Source organism: Megalops cyprinoides, chromosome 17 (genome assembly GCF_013368585.1).
Source record: "Megalops cyprinoides isolate fMegCyp1 chromosome 17, fMegCyp1.pri, whole genome shotgun sequence".
NCBI lineage: Eukaryota > Metazoa > Chordata > Actinopteri > Elopiformes > Megalopidae > Megalops > Megalops cyprinoides.
In genome coordinates, this window is record NC_050599.1 from 7183397 (window position 1) to 7210706 (window position 27310).

Below are 27310 nucleotides of genomic sequence, written 5' to 3' on the forward strand. Positions count from 1 at the left end.
GAGCTTTTCACACACCAGAACACATGAGATAATGTGGTGCCAAAAGAAAGCAACTGCTGTACACCACACTCTCATCTTCTAGAAACCTCCTTGAGGTTTCTGTTGTTCCTTTCCAATGATCAAAGAAAGTGAATACAGCTCTGCATAAGAGTATCTGTGAGAAGTCCAGCTAACAAATACTTAGCCTGGCTAGCTATCTACATATTAAATTCAGATGTAAGGAGTTTTGATGGTTTGTGCTGTATATAAAGCTGGCCAGCTAGCCATTTACTGAGCAATATTTTGCAGTGTTACTGCCCGGGGATTAATTATAGCCACTGTGGATCCATGCTCCTTGTTGGACATATACTGTATATTGAACGTACCCATTTGAGTTTTATTTATGTTTTATTCTATTTCCTGAACAAAGGCTAAGAGGATGATCAATAATGTATGGAAATTTTTACCGCCATTATGTGCATAACATTCCATTAAGAATTCCGGAAGGCCTCTGCACTCAGAGTTGGAGTTATTATGACATGGCTGCATACATTTAGGTGAGGAATTATAAACAAAAATTTAGGTCAAATTGGTCAACTATCTCACATTGAGACTAAATTAAATTAAACTGAATGATATAGCTATTAACTTTTTAACATAAACATACCATTCCAGGGTTTTTTGGCTTTGAAAAACCATCCTTCTACATGTGCCTTTTATGCACACAAAAAAAAGCTATAACTTTCAGCCAAAACTGCACAAACCCCTTTGTCAAATTCAAAAGGAGGATGAAGTCATAGCAAGACTAAAACACATACAATTACATTGCGATATTTCAAATGAAACATTAATGATGGCAAAAGTCCCAGGAGCGATCACATGGATTCCTACACATCTATTACTGGATGACATACTCGCGTGTGAGTTAAGCCTCTCATTATAGCCCTTGACTTGCTGATATCCAAAGCTGACAGTCAAAGCGCTGTGGTCCAGGACAGCGCTGTCAAAGAGCTGAAAGTCACATCAGCATAAGAGGGGTGAGATGAGGCCAGATGAACTTTGCCCTTATTGGCCACTCTCTCAGAACACCTTTCCACTTCCCCTCTCTTGATAGGACTGGTCTCACGCTGGTGTTCTTTCCAAACCACTTCACTGAGCCTGCTCATCCCCGGCGAGGCAGCGATGTGATAATGTTCTCAGTAAAATTGGATTGAGCAGATTTTACAGGAAGCGCGTTAAGTCCTCCTCATTAAAAGGGCCTTAGCGCTGGACAGCAGACATGATTCAGTTACACAAGTGTCTCAACCCTGGATGCTCCTCTTCTGCAGGTGAAAGAGCGTCAACACAAGGTTGAAAAGTAATGGTTGAAGCAGCGATGACAAAAAAAAAAAAACTCAATTTGGTTTATGTGTTATGTGTTTATGTGAAATGACAAGGGTTCAACATGAAATATGTCCAAGTATCCATGGAGGAAAACATATATCTATATGTATATATCTATGTACTATATGCATATTTACCGTACTACCAACTATGCAAAAATTCATAGCACCTAAACATACAAGAGAATTTGTTCACCTAAAAAGGAATTTTCAATCTAGCCAACTAACAGGCATTCCTAACAATTATCCTTAGCAAATGCAAGAAAACCTCCGTTAAATAATTCTGTAAAAGATAGATCGCTTCTTGCTATGTTTTTATTTGCAGTTTAATAAATTACATTCACTTTAAGACAATCATTGGAATGGAAACATTCGACTTCGTTTTATTGAACACTTAAACGGGAACCCACATCACAAGACTACCGGAGTCTTTATTTGTGGCATGAAATACAGAACGGTATCGCCATCTACAGGCCATGCAAGGCTGTCACTCTCAGCTAACAACTCATTCACATGGCCGCCTGCTAGGGTCGATAAGGTAGTGGTTGTTGCCATGTTAACCACATTTTAAAAGCCACTGAAGACAGAAAATAGAAACAATGGGCCCCATTTGATCAGTCTGTTGTATATCCTCATACAAAACGGTTAAACTGCCAAGAAATTCCCATTGTGAAAAAAAGTTACTGCAAGTTACTTAGTTACTTCTTCAATGTTTATTTGACAATATGGGTCTTTCAAAACCGTTACACATTCATACTACATAAACTTAAGTTCACATTTAATTTTTGTGCTGTTTTTACTATGGTCTCCCCCTCGCATGGAAGCCTCTGTAAGCATTGTGACATCACAGAATACCTGGAGTTTGTCATAATTAGCAAGTTTAGTTCGTCGGGATTCCATGACTAACAATTCTACTTCGTTTTCATCCTTCATTAAAGTAACTATAGCCATGAATATCAGCTTATTGTTTTAGCTTCCTGTGCTCATACTTGCACAATTCTTAACGGTAAAGACAACGCAGGCTGCCAGTATGGCAGATATACTTTCCCGTGGTTTGTGTGTCTTGATCATCTTGTATCATTTTTGGATACCTAAAGTCTCTGTCGTTGAAGAATACGATGGTAAGCATTCTCATAACATGGAATGGCAGCACCCGTCTATCCCGTATCGTTGCAGTATGATGAAGTTATTGTGTGTTATGCAGTACTGTAATCAATTTTCGTTGTTACTTTAAAAGAATATGAATTCATATTATGCAGTGATAAACGTCAACGTGATACCCAAAGCTTGGAGTGCATGTATTTCCTGGCAGAGCTATTCTGGGAGATCAGCACACAGCCGAAACCTGGTGATGTCAATACACGTCCTAGGGATGTTGTCCTTGAGCCAATGAGAATACTGGATTTGTTATCTGGTTGAACTAGTTAAAGATCTCTACGGCGTCAGCTGACTCCATCCACTCCGCCACTGACGTAAAGTTGCTCATCAATCAGCCATGTTAAACTCTGTCTCCTGACAGTCGCTAGACGCCCAAAACCGTTTCATTTATTCACAGATTTCAGAAGACATGAAGACACTTTTTCTGTCTAGCTATTTTAACACAATGATAGCAAGCTGACTCCCAAGTTCTCCTGTTGTTGACAGCAAACAAGCGAATTAGCGGTATGGAAACTTTGGACAGAACTACCTAGCTACCTGTCTGCTCAGATAACCTGAAACACTGTCGGTAGCTAGCGACAACACACGTTTTTTCATTCATTCATAGATAACACAGCTATAGACCGAAAGTCAGAACTGAAATATGTGTTACATTAAACCAGGATGGGTGTATAGCCATACATAAGATGTCTGCACTGATTTGTCTTAATAGCCAAAAGCTACATCTCATACATCATAGTTGGTGGAGTCAATAAAAGTATCAATAAATAAATAACGGAATCAAACAAGAGAAACGAGATATCAGTTCTTGATTAGGCTATATTACCCATCCGGTGTGTGCTTGGTCTGAAATTAGATTTACTCCTAGAGACTCTAAAATCAGTTTTACTTGCATATATAGGTTTACAGAAACCCAGGGATTTTAGGACAAGTGTCATTTAATCGCTATGATAATTTCCTTCCTACAGCACCACATTGGTGTGGGAAAGGCCTACAGGAGTTACCTGGACCTGATGGTCAGTTTCGGAAATTTGAAAACAGCTCAGCTAGGATGAAAAATTCACAAGCAGAAAATGTGAGTATACAGTTAAGATGATATTCTATCATTTTGAACAGAACTGAAGGTAAAAAGGTAATTATTTATACACTGGAGCAGTATATGTATATCAGACAATTGGGAAATTAATATATTCATGTTGGCTGAATTGCATACATTTCTCCCTTTAAACCCCCTTCTGTTTGACAATAAAGAGGGCTTTCACCTCAGTACTGTCCCACCTGACTGCTTTCATCTGATCGTGTTGGAGAGTGTCTCATCTTGCAGCAATGCCACACAGCCATTAGTTATATGACACTGCAATTAACTGAAATTGTAAAATGCTTATCAAATAATGTGCTAAATAGATGGAATTGTACAATTTCTTGAAATGACTTCTTTTCAGGACACAGATTTTGTACATGAGAGCAGAAACACTGGTGGTTTAATCTCTGTCCTCTCAGAGGAGATTGTGAATGCATCACAAGCAGCAGTGGACGATCAGTTTGATTTGAGCATCGGTCCTGAGGTGGATCACCCATCTGCAGGTAGCTGCTTTATGATCTTATATGCTCTTTAATGGAGGGGGACTATTTTTTTTTAACGAGTTCATGTTTTAAAATGCAGATTATGTATCCTCAGGGTCTGTGGATTCAGCTGGTGTTTCTGACCATCACGAAAATGATCCAGAGGACCCCACCTCATTTGGCAGCTTTCTCCTTCTGATTCAGGGCTGTTTGGGAGAATATTCTGCAATGGTTGATACATTTTTATACATATTGTTTGTCTTGAGAAATTAATTTATGTGTTGGACAGGTACATTTATAATGTAAGAACCCCTGCTGCCTTTTAACCAAAGGGGACTGGTGCTTTTTAACCTGCATTGTAATATCATGAACTCAGACTCAGATTGTGAATGTATGGAGGGGGTGTTTATGTGTTAAGATGGGCACAGATTTTTTGTTTGTTTTTCTTTCAGATCATTGCTAGCCTGGTGCCTGAGAACTGGCAGCAGGGCTCAGCATTCCATGGGCTGCATTTGCAAACTATAGCCGTCATAACTACCATTGAAGTCCTCATGCTCTTTGTGTTTATCTGGAGAACAGTGCACACTGTAAGTTTTTTTTTTCTCTCATTACTATCATCATACACAGTGTCTCATCATCCTCCTTGATGTTAACCCTTGCCTCTTCAATTGTCTTAGATGCTGTGGACCACTTAGTTTGTGTTAATAATTTGTTTTACTCACCCTGTGTGTGCCAGAAATGTTTTCCTTATATTTTTCAGGTTGATGTTCATCTACCGTGTTACTGTGAATGCTATACCTATGTTATTATTGATCATGTTATATGCATTTTATGTAAATTTGATGATGGCCCTGGATTAAAAGAGTATGCCAAGCAAATAAATGCATGAAGTGAGATTATATGAAAACGTACTGATTGCACTTTTTAGCTACATTCACAGGTATACTTGAGCTGGGATTCACTTTTTTTGGCCATAGATGAAGTGTGCTCTCTCAAGGTGTGAAAATGAAAGGAACCAGTATCTGGAGAAACTCTTGGTCGAGGAGAAGAAGGGTCAGCAGCTGGAAGGTCTGTTGACCTGAGTTTTTTTTTTTAATCACACAGTAATTATTACTTTCCCTCTGTCTGAGATCTGACAATTTGTGCCCCAGAACAAATCAAGACACTGAAGTGTTCTGAAGACTTTCTGAACAATGAAAAACAGCATCTTGAAAACCAGATTAAGAACATACAACAGAGGCTGGATGTTATGAACCAGCTGTTTCAGGAGAGAGAGAATGCCTTACATGAGTAAGCATGCAGCCTACTGTAAAGGGAAAAATGATCTTTGTGAACAGATTAGTCTGAAATGACAAAATATAATCTTAACTGCAGTTAAGACATGCAAGTTGCCATATACCACATGTGATTTGCTTAAATCATTTAGCAGGGAGAGATGTACTGTATCTTGTATGACTGCAGGATGTAACAGAGGTTTAAAAGCTTCAGGAATTATGATCTGATAAATAATGTTTTACGCTGTGTAGGGCTGAAGGTCCTGTGTTCTTTGTGCTGCAGGAAGTTGATTCAGGAGGCCTTCGAGCAGCACAAGGAGGAGGAAGAAGCCCTGTGGAAAAATCAGACTGTCAATACTTACATACAATGGATCCGAGAGATTAAACAGGAGCATGAGAAAGCAGATCACTCATACAAGGTCCAGGTGACCAAGTCTACCCAGTACTGGTACTATAAACTCCCCTTGCAAGCATCACATTTTTGCAGTGCAATGAGATTCTGATAGCATTCTGTTCCTGCTGATGGTGTATGTAATAGGCGTTTGTCCAAAAGACTGTAGTCAGTATTTGCTTCAATTTATTTTACTTCAACGATCTGTCAGATTTTTTTGCCGACTGTCCCCTTTCTCTGTCCCCAGCTTGAATTTCATGAGAGGAGAGCACATGAGAATTTGGTAAGGACACAGCCAGCAGTAGTGAGAGTCAGTGCCCATGACAAAGATACAATATTCAGTCCCATTCTCTTCCCTCCAGATGGCAGCTTGGGTGTCAGGACAAGCCCTTGGGGAAGAGAAGCGAGAGAATGCAAGGCTGCGACAGTGAGTTCAATAGGAGCTGCAAGGCCAATTTGTTGGGTTGCCGACAAGCCTAAGAAGGGGGAGGGGCTTTATATTGATTATGCATAGGAACTGTCAGTAATAGTCTTCTTGGAGGTTATCTAACTTTGATTAAATCTTCCTCGCTAAACAAAATGGCTGATATTTCTAGCAAGGCAAAGATTGGTGTCGTCTGAATAGTCTTTTACCTGTTTGCAGGCTGGTTGAGATCAGCGCGCAAATGGCTAAATTCATGAGACCAATTTCCAAACACAATTTTTGCCCTACCAACCAATAGCTGACCCTTGTTGCAATAGGTAAGGCTTCACCCCTTGCGGTTTCTATCATTTTTGTCATAATGTGGTTATCAAAATAATCACTGAATTGCAGTCTGTGACTTGTTACTGGTGACTATTTAAACAATTCACTGGAATTCAGTGATTAACTGCACCAGTGGCACATGATTATTTGTCCTGAGATTTGTTTGCCAATGGATGTTCTCTTTGGGTTCTCCTAGCCTTCAAACATGCATTCTGCAGAGACAGAAACAGTCAAATGCTAATGATTATTGCTGTCACTTGCCAACAGTGCTATAAGAATGGGATGCATTTCTTGATGTTTATTTGTGTTCCAGGACAGAGATTCCCTTCTGCCAAGGCATACCTGCATTTATTATATTGAAAAATCTTGTAGATGTTTGTGTGCCACAGTTTCACCCTCCAACAATGACTGCTTCCTGGCATGAACTACACCCCTCAATGGCCCACATCCTGCCTTAACTACACCCTCAAAACAGACCCCACCCCTGACTACCGGCCTGAACCTCTGGATCTTCACATGTTTTGTGACATGTTTGTTTACCTGACCTCATTTTTCAGAACAGATCTGGAAATGTGCCTATATGCATAACATTTTCAAGAATAAATCACGACAAAACCAGCAGTCTTGTGTTAGAGATTAAACTTGTCTGTTCTAAAGAAGACTATATTTTGGTCTATTAGCAGAGGTACATTGAGCATATAGGGTGGTTATTTTGGGGGAAACTGAGGGTTTGTGTGTGGAAAGAGTCCACTGAGTCCAGTTTAAGTAGGACAGCATTGGTATGAAAACCAATTTAGGCTGTCACTTTCCCCATGCTGAATTCATAACCAGCAAAAAAGGGAGAAAAAGCACTCCTGCATGAAAAAAACTACAATTTCCAAAATGCCCTCTACATCCTCATATGCTGTAGATATGTTTCTGTCCTACTCTTCAAGACCCCACCCCCAAGAAGTGAACACATACACAAACACAAGCAGGTATTTTAAGATCTTTATCACACACAAAAAAAAACAAACAACTAAAAAGAAATTATACCATACAAATAAAAGCATTATTATATACAGCAATATATAAATCAGTAAATACAACAGCAAATGTAAATGGTCACATATAAAAGGGTGTCTTTGGCCCTGATGTAGATCCAGGTCCCTGTGTTCAGTTAAAACAAACCTGATCACCACTGTAGGCAACTGATGGCACTGCACTGAGTTCAGAATGCAAACAGGGATGTGAAAAAAAATGTGCTACTGCAGAACTCTCTCTGCCTGCTATTCACACAGCAACTGAAAGGGAAGAAAACAGAGCTAAATTCACTGCTTCCTTGCTTCACTGCTCATTATTGCTTCACTTCTTCACACGCGTATTAGTCCTCCCTACACACAGGCACTCATGGTGACTCATGGTGACCCCACCCATTTGAACTCAATGGGTGGGGGGTCACTCGGGCGGGGGGTCGTCATCCAAACTCAGAAAGGGCACCTAGGGCTACGTGATCTTTGTTTCAATCATTTAACATTCATCCAAGTGGAGCTTTAAACTGACTTTAAGCTCTGTTGCTTTTAATGCAATGTGTATTTGAAGCTCAGGGGAACATGTTAGTTTGGATGTACCAGGCATGCTAGATGCTTGGTTTACATTTCCTGGGTTTAAGTGTCTAAGAGAACCAATCTAGGTGTCCTCAGAGGGGCACTGCTCTCCAAAACTAAAAATAACCTCTGATGCTTTTCCCTTAAATCTGCTTTCCCCTTAAGAGGTCAATCCCGCAAGGACGTTCACAATATCTTCACAGCTGTAGAATTTTCCCCTCCTCTAACATAGCCTCATGTTCTAAAAACGCATCCTCAACCGTTTGTAACAGCAACCATGCAATCCACTTAATGAAGGAAATCCAGCCCAGTAAATATTAAAAATAGACACATTTGATAAGATTCTTATCCTTACTCATTGGTTCAAAGAGCAGAGGAACGTTTTTCACCATCTTCGATGATAGATGTTCTCAGTTAAAGGCATCATGACAAAACTAAGATGGAGGGCCATTTGAGGTTGTAAGCACTTTGGAGTTCTGCAGCCTAAATATCTAAAGAGTAATAACTAAAATGAATACTAATAATGCTCCTGGCTCTAGTTGGCATTAAATAAACATGCCCACAACTGTCCTGTCGTCATAGCAAAATAAAAAGATAAAGAGCTCACTTACACCATGCTGTGTGAGCAAAGACTAACAAATGAACACCGTCCTGTGACAATGTCGTTGCTGGATAATCAATCACTTCATCAAACATAAACCAGTAAATGAAGGTGAAACTCAAGCATCCAGGTATTCTGAAATGAAGTTGAATTACCAACCAAGTCCTGAAAAACAAGCAGAAACACGTCTGACGGCATGGGAAAATGGGGATTCAGCTAGTCCACAACAAAGGTGTTTCCTTTCATGCGGAGGATGACATTCCTTTGAAATGCTTACCAGACATTGTTTTACAGAAATGCATTTTTCCTGATGCTACAAACATTACAAGAGTCATGTTGGGAGATGCACACCGAGAACAAGGTTAAATAAGATCAGACGCAGGTGAAACAGGACAGAGGTGAGCCGTCTGAGCTATCAGAACCGTGAACAATTCCATCTGTGGGCTATCATAATTTTGAACAAAGCTGTCTGTGAGCTATAATAATTGTGCACAAAGCCATCTGTGAGCTGTAACTGTGAACAAAGTGGTTTGCTAGCGACGACAACTAAAATAAACAGAAACAGACCAGTCCGGCCATGAGGGCAGAGACTGGGATCACATGATCTTATTTCTGAGTTTAGGGAAACATCCTACCATACGCAAATTGGTGGACATCACATGGTTAAAAAAAGAAAAAAAAAAACACCAACTGAAAAGCAAGTCATAATTATGCCACATGTTTTTGATATACAGTACAGAACTGTTCGTTAAGTCTACAGTATAGACACATCTGACAGAGTAGACATTTTGCAGTTCTCTGTCCGGAGCACACTGGTTAGAAACCAATATGGTGCTCGGTACAACAAGGAGGAAGTACTGTGGTAAAGCCTAGTACACATACTACAGATCTTGAAAAGCACAAGAAAGAACACTAAAGTGAATCACACCACATTGCAAGTGGGTTACAGCAGATTCACTCTCTGTGGAACCCCTTAACGGGAAACTGTGACATGGACAAGCCTGCTGGAAATATAACTGAAGCTTCTAGTCACTTGCAGAAGAGACTCGTTTTACTTGTTAGCATCTGATACACCACATGATCTAATGTGTTAGACCAACGTGTGATTTCAGTGTGAAAACTTGTAAGGTCTGTGACATTAGCTGTACCTCACTAAAACTGCAACATGTGTACTAGGCTTAACACAAACATACTTTTAGTATTGAAATGCAGCATGAATTTAGGATTTTTCAATCAACCAATAACTGGACATGCAAAATTACTCTTCTTTGTGAAAATCTGAACTAGGGATTAGGTCGAAGCAAACAGATATGGCATTGATGACACATTAACCTACTCACACCTTCAGCTTTGGATAAACTGACAGCTCTAGATACGAGCAAAGCCATGAATAAATTGTGTTCTCGAGAAGAACGACAGTGAGGATCAAATATAAATGTTTCAAACATGCTTCTGAGTTAAGTGCTGAGACTAACTACACATACAGTTACTGCTCCTTGAATAAATTTGGATTTTCAGTCTAATATTACAGCTTCAGTCTAACAGCCCGGTACAATCATTTGCTACTGAAGAATTCCTTACATTTCTTGGAGATAACAGTTGAATTATGGGATTTCCAGAGGGGTCACGGGAATGCAACTCAGGCACTTCCTGGTTGCCACCAGTAGACCCTGCCAGCAGCAGAGAGGCTAACCAATCAGCCAACTGCTCAAAGTTTCGCAGGCTGCTGCGAGCCAATGAAACCAAAGGCTCTACAGAAGCCGTGGAGACTGGGATGAAACGGTGGCAAAATTTCAGAGTGTCAATCCTGCCCCCTCTGTCACCCCTCTCAGGAGGAGTCATGGTCCATACTACAGCCCAACGCCTCGATGTCGTTGCTGATGTCCGAGATCATGCGATCCCAATCGTCACCCTCGGAGGGCGCCAGCTGCTCCTCCGAGCCCTCGCCCGCCCTGTTACCATTGGTGGTGGAGTTGGAGGTGGTGCTCATGGTCCGGCGGTACCTCCCGAAGCTGTCTGTGATGATGCCGCGCCCGTCCTTCACTCCGATTGTCTCCAGGAAGTTCTCAAAGTGCTGGCTGTCCTTCTCCGGAATGAAGGGTCTAAGACCTGAGGAGATGAAGTAGGAGAGGAGGAAGAATAAAGGGGTAAGAAAGGAGGAGAGGGGAAATAAGATGGGGGGAAGGGAGGAGGAGGTGAGGGGAAGAGGAGAGGAGGAAGAAGAGAGGGGGAAGAGATGGGCGAGAAGAGAGGGGGAGGAGAAAGGGAGACAGAAGAGGAGGAGAGGGGGTGGAAGGAAGAGGAGAGGTGGAGGAGAGCCATGAGTTTCTCTGTCTTACTTCCCACAACAAGCCTTAGCTCTGACCTCACTCACCCAAAAAGGTAAACACGACTTCAGCTCCACCATATTGGTTTATTTCGCTTATTGACATCATTTTAACAGGTAATGTGGCCTTTATGCTTTAGAGGGACAATTAATTATAGGAGAAAATGACACAGTAAATTCAGAAAGACAATCGCCAGTAAATGGAAGGTACTAAATGAGGCATGAAGGGAACAAAAATAAGAGTCTGGAAAAAGCAGAGCTGCTGTTTGAGGAGAGACGACCCGTGACTGGCAGCCTGCAGCTGTTCTACGGACGGCGCCCTGTGGGCCGGGCGGAGGGAGTGCAGTAAGGGAGCAGCGCGTGCATGCACAGGAGCGCGGCCCTCACCCAGCAGCAGGAACTTCCTGCTGTCCCCGTACAGCTGCCGCAGGTTGATGCAGAACTCGTGGATGGACGAGCCGTTCCTGTACTCGTGCAGCAGCATGGCGAACTGCTGGATCTCCTGAGACGAGAGCTTGGTCCTCAGCTGCTCGGAGGCACACAGGAGAGACACTGTCACTGTTCAGCGGGGGGCAGATCCTAACGTCACTTACGACAGAACCTCCCCCCCACCCCTTCCCAGAATGCAACACAATGAAGAGTGACAGTGAGAGAGGCAGCAGGAGTGTAGAGCAAGGGCAGTGTAGAGTGTAGAACAGGCTACAGAATTCTGTATAATCCTGCCAAGGTAGACAAGTTTAAGTTGCGTACAATTTGACAATAAACCAACGTCTTCCTACATCATTGTAATTGTGCAACTTAAGTAAATGTAAGATTGTGCATTTTAAGTGTTACATTAAAAAATGGATTATGTTAGTTTCAATACACTGACACATAAGTGAATATTAGGATTTGAAAAAAATTCTATTCACATACTCTCTTAAAGTGAAACTTTTTTCTTACATGTCATAATGACTAAAATAACTGATATTTTTGAAGAAATATAACCATATTATCCATTTCTCAGACTGAACAAGAGGGCTATGTAAGCCAGAATAAAATGGATAGGGAGATGAAAGAATCTAGAGGAGAGACAGAAACACTGCATATGCTACAGTGTCAGACATCTGTCAATGATCAAAAGCCACATCCAAACTCAGATCACAGCAGAGCAGGCGTGCTGGCCTCAGGCGCCTCTAGGGGGCGCTGTTCTGCAACAGTAGCCTACCGTGGTCATGTAGTCCTGCAGCAGCTCGGCAGCTGTGGTGCTCAGCTCCCCTTCGCTCACTGTCTTAGTCTGCGGAGACGCCGGGGTAGAAGAGGAGGAGGAAGGAGAGTTGCCACCCCCATCCAGCGACCCCGGGAAGGAGCTAACATATGATGTGTGAGAAACAGGTGTAAGGCTTAAGAACAGTTCGTTTTCAATGACTTTTCAAGGACATTTTAAAGATAAGTACATTTTTTTCCATTTCTGTTTCTACAATGGGAAGATCCCTTGATTAATTTGGATCTTCTGGAGGAAATCTCTCTTGAGACACATTACTTTCAAAATATTTTAGAATGCTGTCCACAGGCATAGTGATGCCAGCCCAAAAAGTTAACGCTACAAAACCTTTTACTAACGACAAATTAAACATGCTATTTTAATCAATATGTAAATTAGACACTTCAGGAATTTTCCATAATACACCGCAATAGTGTTTGAACTAAGATGAACCATGAGAGCTCCCAAAAACCTCACCGTGCAGCAGAATTAGTGAAAGACTTCTAAGACCACTTATTTTACACTTACAATGTGCTCGCTTCTGTTTCAAACGGCTCCTTAACATCCACTTTGCTGGAGGAATCATCTGAATGAGAATAAAAAACACTTATAAAGGGGACACGGAAAGTATCATGGCAAAACGTTTCAACGAAATCAGTATAATACCGCAAAACAACAACTCAGGTGGACAGAAACCCCCATACTTCTACCTCAACATTACCTTAGTGATGAAGAACAAGAACCTGAGTCAAAACAAGGCAAACGGAGGAGACCTCTGGACTTACCACTGCACAGGGAGAGGTGTCTGGTGGGTGTGGAGGCCCCATCGAATATGGCCCTGTCTAAGAAGTCTATGGTGGACTCCGTGTAAACGATCTGGAACACCTGGCTAAGCAGCAGACACAGCTCCTCCGCCGCTGCCTGCAACAACAACGGATCAGCCCAAGTTACAGCCCTGTCACCTGGGGATTAAGGTGCTGCACAGGTGTGTCCAGAAGGTTGTGGGTGCAAGTCCCTCAGAGAGGCATTACAGAGATGGAGTGTAGGTGGTTAGGGGACTGCATTAGGACCCAGGAGGCAGCGGGTTCAAAATTAAATTTGGGTGGTTCACTTGTTTTGCTTTGTCATATATCCAGCTGAATACAAAGATAATGTGGAAAATGTAAGCGATTGCATGTCACCCTGCCATACTGCACTAATGCTAAAGCCTTGCCAAAGGTTGCTTCAAGGATTCATGACAGTGTAATATGGCACAATTCCATGCTCTTCCATAGTATTAGCGCTAAGTGAACTTCAAATCATAGCTTTGGCCATTATGTGTTTAACATGAGAGCTTCATACCTCATGTTATTCATGTTCAGAGACAACATCCTCTATGCTACTTATAACTATAAAGTAATGTGAAGTAAAAATAAAGATAACCTGCTTGAAATACCGCAACCCTCTGATGTCACTTTTTTCAAAACCCCTTGACACTGGCCTTTGGTTTCAATATTACATGGACTACTACTATCACAAAGTAGCAAACTGTAGCTATTTGCCCTTTAGTTGTGCAATTTTAAAATAAATGATTTCATCAGTAATACCTTACTTGATGATAGAAACACTGAACACTCAACCAAGCAGTGGAGATTTAGCTGAGCAGAGCATGAAATAGCATGGCTGGCATGCTTTTCTTAGCTCTCCTGTGTGGCGGTGCCACTGGATAGCACTGAAACACTGTTAAAATGTCTCTCCGCTCACCATCACATATTTGTGCTTAGTTACACTGCATTGGACAATTAACCGTGCAGGACGCTTCAGCGTGATGACTAGCGACAGGGCTAAATGTTGGCCAAACGCCTTCATCTGCGTGTGACTGAAATAAGGCTGTACAAGCGGAAGGACAAATGGAGGTGGTTCAGGGTGCATGACAGCACTGCAGGCCTGACCACAGAGCTGTGGGTGGTGGGGCTGAGGAGGTCTTTACCTTGTTCTCCACAGCCAGCACCAGCAGACAGCAGACCTCCACCAGCACCGCCCCGCTCTCCGACAGAGAGCTCAGCGTCTGAGACTTGGACACCTCTGGACAGGTGCTGGGACAGGGCGACCCTCCAGGCTCCTGGGCTGTACACAAAGGTCAAAGGTTAAAGGTCAATTCAAGGAGGTTTTATCAAACAAAACCAGAGCACTCTCCTGGCCTTTGCTTCAGGCTTTGTTTTAAAGTGAGAGGATTTTTCAAATCTGCAATTTCTACTTAAGTACGTACTTATTGTCACTTATTTTCTTTAAGTTCTTAAATGTCACAGGGAATCATTAACCCAAAAACCGCACTCCATAAGCAGCACCCTTCCCGTGGGGTCCAGAGGTGCTGCGTGTGCGGGCAGGTACCTGTTTTGAGCACCACCAGGTGCAGCGAGTCGTCACGGATGTAGGAGACCGCGGCGATGTCGTGGATGGGGACTCTGAGGATGATGTCCTCGCCATCACGCCACACCAGCTTCACGTTGTAGGCCGAGAGGCTGACCAGCGCGTCCTGTTCCGGGGTCAGCTGACCTGGGAGCTGGTGTGATTTCTGGAGGGGAGGGAGAGACCACAGAATCAGATAAAGACATGGTGTCACCTTTAAACCACCCAAAAAGGCTCATCCCCTTCATGACACCCACATTAGCCCAACCACAACCCATGAAGTTCTAATATGCCTGCTTATTTAAGACTCCCTCAGAAACAAAAGCCACTAGCTGCTGTGAGGAAGACCTCCACACAGACCTTCCTCTGTAGATGTCAGATGTAATTGTTTAGACATTTTGTAATCCAACTACTTTGGCACAATTTATTTGTTTAGCAGACAGTATAACTCAGAGAAAGGTACACGGCTTACACTTTAAATGTATTTATTTATACACAAGTATATGCACTGAAGCTATTCGGGATGAACTACCTAGGTCAAATGTACACCAGATACTTCTGACTCATTTCGTTCTGTTAAGTCACGTATGTAGTCTTTCATTCACAATCCACAGAGGGTCCCAATTCTGACAAACATTGCTGAATAAGAATGACGTTAATGAGTCGAGGAGCCTCACCCTGGCACTGTCAATGAGCTGCAGAACCTCTGTTCGACTGGATGGATTCAGATACCCCGGCACTGATGTCAGCTGCCCCAGATACTAAGACAACAAAAGCAAACAAGTTACAGACGGGGAAAAATACACTCATTTTCAAAGGCCTGCATGTGGTTGTAGACATTCATTATTTGGCCAGACAACCAAGTAAGAAACAATGATATAATAGAACCCTGCTAGAGGTGCCCGCCAACTCTGTGACCCTTCGACTGGCTGTATGTCCAATGATGGAACTAAAGCTAAAGCAGGACAGCTGGGTGTCTACAAGCAGGCGATGCCTCTCTGCCCTCACCTTCACTTCCTTCTCGATGTAGTCGTTGAGGAGGATGTCCGGGTCCACACGGTGGTCGGGCAGGGACAGCGGAACCGTGTGCAGGGCCCGGCGCTCGGTGGACTTCTCCTGTGCTTTCTTGTCCCTCCCCTTCTCTCCTTTCAGGAAGACGCGCTTGAACGGAGACACGATGCCAGGCTGGAGGGGGTGGAGCAAACATAAGAGAACACTCAGAGCAGGGGGACGAGGACAAACGTTCCACCATGCTGTTATGACATCACTGGGGTGGCAGGTAGGCCATCTTCCAGGCTGCGGTTTGGTGGAGCATGTGCAATGCTTACACAGCACAGAGAATTTGGCTGCTTTCCTACAGTAAAAACCACAACTGGCCACAATGACACTGAGGTCTAACTCATTACACACATTTCCTTCTTTGCCATCTAACTTCATCTGAACACAGAGAATTCAGAAACAACCTCATATGGCCTAACAATAAATGGACAGGTTAGCCTAATGTCAGGCCATGGGAAGTGGACTGAGGTTGCCAGCTTTTATTTTCAGCAACATCTCTGGATAACAGAATGTAAAAATGTGCTGATACATTATAGGAGACATTCATACATCATTCAGAGTATGAAGGCATCATGTGTCTGAAAACCCTTGCAGACAAACAATACTTTACAGCCATCATCACCTCCAGTACAGTAGATGAACTCACAGGCATCATCATTCTAACATGTACACTGCAGAAACAAAAACCTCTCCACAAATAATAAAAAATACCCTTTCAGTTTCAGAAACAACTCCCAGTTATTCTAATGTAAAATGCAGACATTCTCAATGAGTTAGTAAAAACACTTAAAAAACAGGTCTGCCACTAAACATAATGACATCAAAATGAAGCCTAGTCATATTAAACGTTCTGGACCATATTACCTTTCACAACCTGAAACAGCACTATGCCAAATGAATACTCCGTAAAAGTTTCCTAAATTCTTTGGGGTAATTTGGCTTGAAAAAGCATTAAGAAAACTGATACACATTTCCCAGTAATTATTGTTCAAATGCTAAATTGTGTTGCTGAAATTATTTACACAAACCAAAAAGTTATACCATTTGCTTATAATGTATAATGTACCTCGTATAAAGGAACATTCTGAGGTAAATGAGACAGATTTCGGCTTTGTTAGCAGCTCTTGTACTGCAAAAGTAAAAGAACGCAACTTAACAGTGTCATGGTTTACGGCACAGCAGTCCACATGAATAATCTACCTCACACATCACACTGCATGCTCTGTACTTTGAGAGCATTAAACTATGAATATGAGCCATGAATGGGAAGTAAAGCATATCTAAGTCCACAGAGGAGCACAGTGCTGAAGTTAACTGACAATCACTGTTAGTTTCGCAAAAAGGGGGAGGGGGGCCCCCCCATTTTCCTTCCTCTTTTCTCTCAGATAAAAAAGTAAATCTCAAAAGATATGACGAAGACGACTCAGGCTGCATTTCCTTGCATGAAGCATGAACCAGGCACACCATGACAGCAGAGGAAACCTCAAAACGATACAGCCAGCGTTTCTACAGAAACCCGAATGCAAAAGCAAAAGAAAGCACCAAAGCGGAGCCTCCTCTCTGAGCACCGGCGTGCGGCCGCAGAGGATCCTACCTCAGCCTCCATGAAACCTCATACAGGGCCTGAAATATTCAGGAGCGGACAGCATGGACCCGGGCCGGTCGACAAGTCAAAGGGACCCTCCGCCTGTGACTTTCGCTCGCCTCTGCATGTTTACGAGGAGGGACGGTTGAATCTGAAAAGCCGCAGGCCCCGCCCCTGCTCGGCAAGGCTACGCAGAAGATTAACAGGAAGAAGAGGAACCGCCACTTCCTGCAATGACACGCGTGGCTGATTCTGACTCTCAGTGCGGCTGCAGAGGAAGGTTCTGCGTGAAAACGCTCAAACTCAGTGGGCATGACACCTTGCAGTTAATATATTCCATTAAACAGATCAGACTGAACTCTTCTTTTTTCTTCCCAGTAAGATCAAGAATTGAATCTCAGGCAAAGGATCTTTCTGCTGCTTGACTTGTTCTAAGCAATTAAAGAATATGGCTGCAGAAGGGAGGGGATATTGCCTCAGTGAAGATGCATCCCTGCAATTAAGTCTTAACAAACTTGTGCACTTGCATTTGAATTTGAGGCAGTATTGTGAGTCTTTGAGACACATTTGAGCACTTGTATTCATTTGGGGTGGAGCAGCTGAGCCAGACATTTCCTTGGCTTCCAGGTTAAGATAGCGTAACCAAAGGTAACAGATCTGACGGGGGGTGGACAAGGCAGAACAATGCTTCACTCAGGTGATAGCCAGAGGCGTGCCAGCAGGTCAGTCTAATGGCGGGTATACACTGTGCGATTTTGAGCTATCCCAGACAAAAGATGACCAACGTGAAAGAAACGTGGTGATATCTTTGGTTGTGGCTCCAAAACGGTGGTCCTAAGTCGCACTGTGACTGAGGTGCAAAGATGGCCGATTTCACGGTCTTGCGACCAAAGATAGCATCAGTGTCAGAAATTTAGGATGACCATCTCACGATGTGACTGCTGCTACGACCTATGTCTACTAACCAACCAATAGGAATGCAGCATGAAATGATGCACTGATCAACGCGACACTGGCGCCAAACCCAAATGTCTGGGATTCCAACAGATGGAGGATACACGCTGGCGACGTTTTGTTCTTGCATACTGACTTGCGTCGCAGCCTACGGTTCAGTAGGTGTTATCGTACAGTCTACATACATCAAACTTGATGTCGTACCCAAGTTTATTAGATCCATGGCGCACATGTGGCTTGCAATAAACTTATAAGGTTGCTGAATTCTCACAGTCTGTAGGCGCCTTAAGCCAGGCGCAGACTACCGTTCATATGTAGAGGAGACTGAAGTCCACATTTGACACCTCTCCACATATTCTTTATATACAGGCAGTAGTGCTTTTATTTCTTGACATTTTGCAACAAGCAGGCTGCACTTATACTAAATTATTATTTAATATGAATAATTCTTTCTGTAGCACTTTGTACACCATCTTGTACACATTGTAATGGGCTCTAAACTAAATGCAAATGATTGATTAAACAAAGGACAGAAGGTCTGCTTGGTGCACTTTACTGAATTAATCTGTAATCATGCCCCTACTTGGGACTTTGAGCTAAGCACATCATGCCTGTGGCAGGGTCAGTAGTATTTATGAGGACTGGCCTGACACTGTAAAACCAAATGTCATTTCAGATAAATGCTTTTCTTAAGGAGTCTTGGTTTTCTGTCGTAGTTTTGTGTTCATGTTAGGAAGCATCAGCTGTCTGCAGCTGGTGAGAGATGTAGTAACTTTATTGGAGTCTGTTCACTTCCAGTTTGATACTTCATCTGATTCACTCCTCAGAGCACTTACGCCAGAGTGAACGATATTTGCTGTTCTTGTCTTTGTTTGAACTGTCTGAATTTCTGTTCTCTTTAAATGTTTTTGTACATTGTAATTTCACATCACTGTGGCTTACCTGAACTCACTGGCTTGAGATTTTCCAACACTGCCTTGACCTTGAACGAATGACTGACAGCTATCTATACTGCCTGTATTCCATTCACCCTGGTTGCTAGGGAACACTGACGACGCCATGAGACCATGGCACATTCTGATCTGAGATCTGAGATCCAGTCACACAGACAGGTTGGGAGAGCATAGCCAACATTTCATTTGACCTCATACTCTTTTGTATTCCATTCCAAGATGTGCCATCTTCATGTTATTATAGGTCGTGTGACCACGACACCCGATCCTACATGACTGTGTGACATGACAGCAGCCGGTCAGGGAGACATTAACATTTCATCATGTCTTCCTGTAACGTGAGAGCAGAGGACAGCACAGGTGAGCCCTGCGCAGAACAAACTAAACCCCCTTTCACATTAAGGACACATTTATTGCACTCTCCATATTGCCTTGTTAAAATATATGCATTTGCATGGTGCATGCATTACATTATATTTTCGTCATTTAGAAGACACTCTTACCTAGAACAGCTTAGGTAGGTTACAAATATTATCTGCTTATACAGCTGGATATTTACCAGTTGTGGGTGAAGTACCTTACCCAAGTGTACAACAGCAGCAGCCCACGGGGGAATCGAACCTGCAACTTTTCAGTTACAAGCCCTGCTCCACACCATTACACCACATGCACTTATCAAGGGCAACTTACAGAACTCGCATTAAAACATCGTCCACTGATATAACTGTATATTTACTAAGGCAGGTCAGGTTTGTGCAAGTGTGCAAATTCAGTGCTCCATACAGGAGCCCAGCGTGCAGCCTTCAGGTTCCAGCACACCAGTCCAGAGCCAATCTCCTGCTGCACAATGAAAGGCAGAGGGTAGGTTTCCTGCAGCAGGAGCACAAGAGGCAGGCTTTATCGAGGGCAATGAAAAGCAGAATGCTGAGCCCGGGTCTCTAGTTCTCACACGTGCACTGCACATGGTCTACTCTAAGCCACGTACAGAACGGTCGAACAGTGCCACCCAGTGGATGCTTCTATATCCTACCATCTCTGCACTTTCACTTTGGTCATCATTTCACAGGGCGAATGCTGGAGCAATTCTTGGCAGGTCAGAGATCAGGAGGAAGAACCTCCTACAGTAGATTCTGTCAAACCTGACAGCAGGCCGAAATATCACACATTATAATGAGAGCCTTCCAAAGGAGAACTTCCTGCCCACACTTACCAAGCAAAAATTAGACAACTGAACCGTTGCCACGAGAAGATTAAACTCAACGTCATGAGCAAATTATCATGACACCTGATATTTCTCACCTGAAGTAACTGGGTGAAACTCATTTCTCTCCCAATGCATATCTTACTCGAGGAATCATACTCACCAGACCTGATGGCTATTTGACTCAATCCACTAAAAATGTCCTTATTGTAATAATATATGAGGTTATGGCCGCATTACCCAATAGGACCGTACAAGTGAATATATGGCATTTTCCAAACACACTTAGAACAGAGTTTGCACTGTATTCACTTCTATCTCCCATCGCTTTTCAATAATGTTTTAAGGATAAATGTACAATGTACTTTTTTATTTTATATTTTATGTTTTACTTGTCTCCTAAGTAAAACATAAAAGTTATGAATGTGGCAAATTACCCTTTTTCCATAGCACAGAAAGGGGTGGGGTTAAAATACGCATTTCTGAATCTACCAGCTACATGTACATAAACTGTATGGCTTAAAGTTCCCCCTAAATGCTTTTTTAGTCATGTTTATCCGAGACACTGGAGCATTGCCAACAGCATCAGCAATCAGTGTGAAGCCAAGGATCTAATGATTCAAACGCTCTTTCTTATTCACTTTCATCTGCATTAGCGCCTGTGTTAAAGAAACATTTAGCCAATACGTTCCCCCCAAAAATGAACTTTACTGGAAGGAAATGAAAGGGGCTTATATCTACTTTTCATTGCTGACATGTTAAACGCATAGCAAAGAAAACACCCAAATCAAACTGAAAAGATAAAATAAGACTGTCAAACTGCTGTAGTCAAACTGTCAAATGTTTGATACTTCATCAATATCTCTTTTCATTTTAATGCAAACACACAAGCGAATTACCTGAGACTACTCCAAACACCCTGCCATCAATAACGTGTCCACAGGACTAATATTTTAAATATATCTCAAGTTCATGCCCTACCATTTCTGATAAAAGAATTAAAAACAGTTCGATAAAATGGCCGGCCGCCACCAATAACCCCCTTCTGGCCTTTCTGAGCAGTAGAGCTCACAATCATCATCTACATGCACGTCATGTCTTCCAGGAACAGGCAAATACTTGATAAATATGCATAAAGATTAACACATAAGATAATGTAGGTTATGTAAACTGAACCTGCAGGCCAAACAAACGTTGTCAATACTAGTAAGTTTACATAAAAACTTTTCAGTCCCCTTACCACAGCATAGCCAAAACTTTTTTTTCTCATATTGTCAAGGCACCGGGACCAGGCAAGGGCGGTCCAAAACACTCAGGATCAGAGATGGACTGCTGGAACAGACGGAGTCCGGCACTGAAACTAGAACATAAGCTCTGTAAATGATATCAAGAACCATCACGTGGCTCATGTTTTGGAACAAGGGCTAATCTGCTCAGGCTTGTTGCAACGGAAGTCTCAGTTCCATTATATTCGCTGTTGCTTTCTCCAGAGCTCCCACTGACTTTCTCCCTGCTGCGCGACCACCCCACTTGGGCTGACTTCCAGTCATGTCATGAGGTGACTCCTACCCCGCCGAGGTGCAAATTCACCAGTGGCCTAGCAAACCATCCCATGGATAGTCCACATCATGTGCCCTGTCCAATTCTGACACAGACAGGGCAGGTGATTTTGAGTATGCATGGGCTGTTATCCTATGCATGCTGCAACCACAGGCAACCTTTGGTCTGGATACATATTAGACCAATTCTGTATATACAACCTTCTGTATGCTGGAAACTGGACTGTATCTTTCAGGGGTGTAACAAACAACATTTACATTTAAACCCAGAATCAAACAAATGGAAACAGTGTTCAGTGTTCAGAGTTCAGTGAGGTAAAATTGTGATAATTATGACCGAAAACCCTGCGTGGCTTCACATTTACTTCACATTTACGAGTTCACATTTATTAAGGCACATTTTGTTATCATAACCACATGATTGGAATCAAAAATAAACTACTGAGAAGAAAGGAAAATAAAAAACACGGGTGTGGCTTTTTCTCCCCAGGACTCAAAGCATGTAGAGCACACAGCACATTTCGACCGGAAGTGGTCCTCCTTGGTCAACAATGTCCGTATGCTGTCTCATACAGGAAGGGATGTAATTGAGAGGAGGTTCATCCATTAGGGAATGGCTGTTCCAGATAGGGGCTTACGGAAAACGTCTAAGAACCGTGCAGCGGCTGTGTGGAGGGAAGAGCTTATTACACCATTTGTCCGTGAATTAATTGTCCTGCTCTGTCTTGATTACAGCCGGTACAAAATGCTGCTGCCAGACCTCCGAACAAAACACAAAGAAGGACATATATCACTTTTTCTGGTTGTGCTTCACTGGATGCCTTTTTTTTTTTTTACCAGAGTAGATTACAATTTTATTGACCAATTTCACTGCTATACAGATCTAGCCCCTGAGCATTTATAAGTTACTGAGTTATGCAACTCAAACAGGCACATAAAATCAGCATCCCAGCGTTTTCAGTCTGTGAGTCCCAACACCTGACTAAAAACAGGCTGACTTCACTTTTCCAATGCCTTTTTAAAATATGCTTTTCATTTTCACACATCATTCATTATATTCTCATTTTACGCCAATGCACACCTACTAGTCTTTTTTTTTTTTTTTTTTTTACAGTTTACTGAATTTTATTTTTTAAATCGATTGCCTTTTATTTTCTTGCCAGAAAGAGCTTTGAGTGCCTTGTTTAAGAACTGCTTGACAAATGAGGTTCACACAATTATTAATATACAGTTTCTTCTGTCAACTGCACTATATACTAAAGAAAACTGCACATTATTATATATTTACATTCATGTATTCATCAATTGCTTAAATACACAGTGAAGGGGAACAAAAAACATGAAGCAGTGATTAGTAAACTATCACCAATAATAAAAAGGTAAATAACTGCAAAAGGCTGCCAATTCAGAAAGTCTGACAATGAGTCATGTATAGGTGTCTGAAGCTGGACATGTTTTATATGATGATGTTATCCTGCTGGCTGTGACGACATTCAGGTGGTAGCCCAGACCTGTCCTGTCAAAAAGCCCTGTCCCTTTACCCACCAGACAATGTGTCTGTGGCGCATAAACACCCATTCACACAGCAGGTCATATTTCTGGAAGAGATATTACATTTAAAATGAGGAGTGAGACATTTCACACTCTGTAATTTAAAACATGGGAGATATCATTCAGCAGAACCAAACTTAGTCTAGCCCACAAAACAGGACCAACTGCAATATAATGCCTAACAACAATGGACTGTACCCACTCAGGACCACAATATCAGCTCCTCATTGGCTCGTTTATACTGCTTTGCAGCCAATGTTACTACAGAAAACATCAATTATAGGCCAAAGGGAATGTGGCAGTCTAGCCAGGCTTGACTCACGATACTGACATGTTTATCTACAAAATGTATAACATAAATATTCAATTAATTATTAATTAAAGCTACTGCTTACCATTTCCTGGATTTCAGCTGTTGCAACATTTCTCAAAAATAGTTAAAATCAAAAAACACCAACTTTGATTTCATTTTTTTTTAAGGCAGTGAATCTCATTTCAGCAAATACCAGTTAGGTAGCATTTGTTTGCTTAAACTTTTGAACCTTTGCTAAGAGTAACCCTTTAAAGGGCAACACGTAGGCAAAAACACCACCAGTTCTGAGCAAGTTTCCTGCACAGCAGAGAACGATGTAAAACTCCAACTCAACTCTCGCACTGCCGAAAAGTGCGCATCCTACCATTTCCTGCAAAAACCTGATAGAGAACAAAAAGAATGCAAGGAAGGTCTGACCATTTCTATTTCAAATTACATTTTAGGGCCTGAGGCCTGAGTCTAATGACTGTTACATCATAAATACCAGTTCCATGACAATGCTGATGAGTCCTTGAGATGTTCAGCCTCCACACAGCACTTAGAGAGGCATTCTGAATTTACTGTCACTGTCAACACAACTTATTAGATGAAGGTTATTTGTTTATTATAAATCTAACTATATTGTGGTGATTAATGATGATGACTTCAAAAATCAAACCGCCAGACCAGTAACAAATGGCTTAAAAATTTGCTGGTAAATGAGATGTAAATGATGTAATGTTAGTCTGGTTAGAAACTCACTGCATGCCAAGTGTATGAGGTGGTAGCCCATCCATTTCAGATTGTGGTTTTTAAAAAAAAAAAACTAATAATGACTTGAGCTTTCTACAGGTTAGCTGGAATCTTTGACTCCAAATTCAACTACTGGCATTACACACACACACACACACACACACACACACACACACACACACACACAGACTTGGACAGATGCTGAAAAGATGTGAAAGAATCAAGGAAAAACTTCTGGGATGCACCAACTCTGACTTTCTCATGAAAGAGAGAAGCTTAAATTGTATTCATTCATACTGAGGTTCAAGATCAGTATATTGCTCACTGAAATGCGTTTTTCTTCAGTTACAGTTACAGTTACGAATACACTTCCACATTGTGAAAAATAACATTTATGTCTATCACAACATTAGCTTTGATCTCAGGGGTCAAGAACAAGGATGACAAACTTCTTTCAACTGATTTGCTGTAATTTCAGATCTGAAACTGAAATGATCACTTACTTTTGTTTGCCAAAAAACAACACACAATGAAAATAAACAAAAAAAGATAATTCTGAACCATTCAGAACAATAAAAATCACCATAGTGGAACCACACCCTTAAATGCTAGCCTCCGACGGCAGACAGAAGCTTGTTTTTCACTTCATGGGCAGGGAAGCCTGCTCTTTCTGGTTGTTGTTGTTGTTGTTTGGTTGCATTTGGAAGATTGGGCCGAAAAGTATTTTTAGCAATAGCCTACACACATTTAATGTTCCGCACCCACCGAAGGGACAACAGGGTCAATGGTAGGGCTGGAGTTGGAATATAACCGTCGGTTTACTCAGTGTCAGTAAACCACCGAAATGTGTGTTAGGGACACCAAACATATTATTACATTACTACAGTCAAGACTTAACCTACACTGATTTTTCTTGTCAAGGTCTTAAAATCCCTTTTTTGTTCATTTAGAACAAATAAATAGCTATCTGGCTACGAATTCTAAACTCGGCATGCCCCCCCCCCCCCCCCCCCCAGAAAAAAAACACCTGGGTAACGTTCTTTAGCAAAATCTGAGACAGATGGGACGCAGCCCTTTGCATGGAAATCATTTTCAGCTTGGTGACTCCCATACCCTTCGTATGGGCTCCTGCAAAGTCACGTGAGACGAATGCTTTCTTCACATACCAAACTTGCCCCACTCCACTGAATCCTAGCGAGCTGGTGCTACTTCTCACGTAAACACGTGTTCTTAATTTAAAGGTAAAATAGGAAAGGGTGGGTGGCAGATATTAAACATATACACTGTTTCCCATATTTACTGTAACTGCTAAAATAAGATGGGAAAGGACGCCGGCAGACACCACACAGAAATTGTTCATGAAGATTAAATAGCGTGCTAGCTATTTTGGATGTTGAGACAAATCCCTAGGTGTAATGCAGCTATACTCATCAAAGGCTCCTTACCGAAAAATATTAACAATGTTCTTAAAGTAATAATATTTTCCTACTGCATATAACTTGTCTGTATCTCTTTATAAGCATTTTAAAACAAGACAAGATAACACAGGGCTGGCTAACAGTAGACACCAAAATTATTTAAAGGACTCTTTTGAGCTTCACCGGTGCTAGTTAGCTACAGTGACGTTACTGGCTGTCTCAGGTTAGCCGGTTTCAACGCATCCCTGAAAAGTGAAAGACTTAACGTGTTAAGATGGCTAACTCGCAGCTTTTCAAAAGGAAGACCAAGGTAACTGGTTAATAGTAAGCTTACTAGTTAGATGGTGTCTGTCAATTGTTTTTTTTAACTTACAGCATAGTTTCCGTATGAAAGGTATTAGCCAGCTAGTCTAGCTACACTATGAAAAACTAGGTAACCCGCTGGCTAAGTGCTGAAAAGTAATCTATTTGCTCAGAACTGGGAATGACACTTTTCTTTAAATAGATTCAGGAAAACAGAGACAATAATGACACTAGTTGAGTCAGATCGCATCCTTCCAGGTCCATTTGTAAACAGTATTCAAAGCAGTAATGTGACCTTACTATCTAAGAAAAACCAGATGGCTGGCCAGCTAGCTAGCAAACAATTAATTTGCTGGACCGAGGCGTAGCTGGCTAACGTTAGCTAGCTATCTAAGTTGGCCATCACCATTTTCGCCAGGATTTAGCTAACGTTAGCGAGCTATACCGTTACGTACGTATTCGAGTACGCTAATCAGCCTGTTCGCTAGCCATTAAAGTTACCTTTTTTGCTTTTTTCACATCATCCTCCATTTCTATCCACAGATCCTCCTCATTATGAGTTCAGTAGCCGGATGAGTTGCTGGAGATCTCAGCGTCCATGACATCCCTGCGCTGCTGCAGAGACAACCACCATCCAGCCGCACTTTCCCAAAGCAAAACAACGGGACTCTCCGGGTACACAAGTGCGCTGTTTACCAACGATCTGCGCCTTCCGTTAACATTCGTCACCGGCTCTGCAGCAAACTGCCCCCTTCCTCCGGTAATCTGGCCCTTTCTACATTCAGAAAACTAACATATTCAAACGAGAGGAGTTTTCAAAGTGCGGTAAAAACATCACCAACTTTTCAATCCTGCCGCCATTTTGGGCGTAGAACCTAATCCCAGCATGCACCGCGCAGCAGACTTTTCTACAGTGCGCTCCCGGGAGAAATGACAGCTAAAAACAAGCTGGCATCCAAATGCAAATTAGAATAACAGGTATGCCATCAGTCAAGTTACGATTTTGGCATACCTCACACTTACAAAAGTGCCTACAGATAATTTCT

General features: G+C 42.1%; 1 protein-coding gene across 2 annotated transcripts; it reads right to left on the bottom strand.

Moving 5' to 3' along the window:
- Positions 1 to 9142: 9142 nt before the first annotated feature.
- ccm2 (CCM2 scaffold protein) lies at positions 9143 to 27130 on the bottom strand. 2 transcript variants are annotated; one of them, XM_036549752.1, is made up of 10 exons: positions 26766 to 27130; positions 15645 to 15821; positions 15314 to 15397; positions 14619 to 14802; positions 14218 to 14354; positions 13034 to 13169; positions 12777 to 12834; positions 12213 to 12354; positions 11393 to 11531; positions 9143 to 10788 (listed from the first exon to the last, which is right to left on the bottom strand). In XM_036549752.1, exons 1-10 carry the CDS (start codon positions 26793 to 26795, stop codon positions 10508 to 10510), a joined length of 1368 nt encoding a protein of 455 aa, XP_036405645.1. In that variant the 5' UTR covers positions 26796 to 27130; the 3' UTR covers positions 9143 to 10507. The 2 variants fall into 2 exon arrangements, with proteins under 2 accessions (XP_036405645.1, XP_036405646.1); XM_036549753.1 differs by lacking the exon at positions 26766 to 27130 and adding an exon at positions 17290 to 17330.
- Between the last annotated feature and the right edge of the window lie 180 nt (positions 27131 to 27310).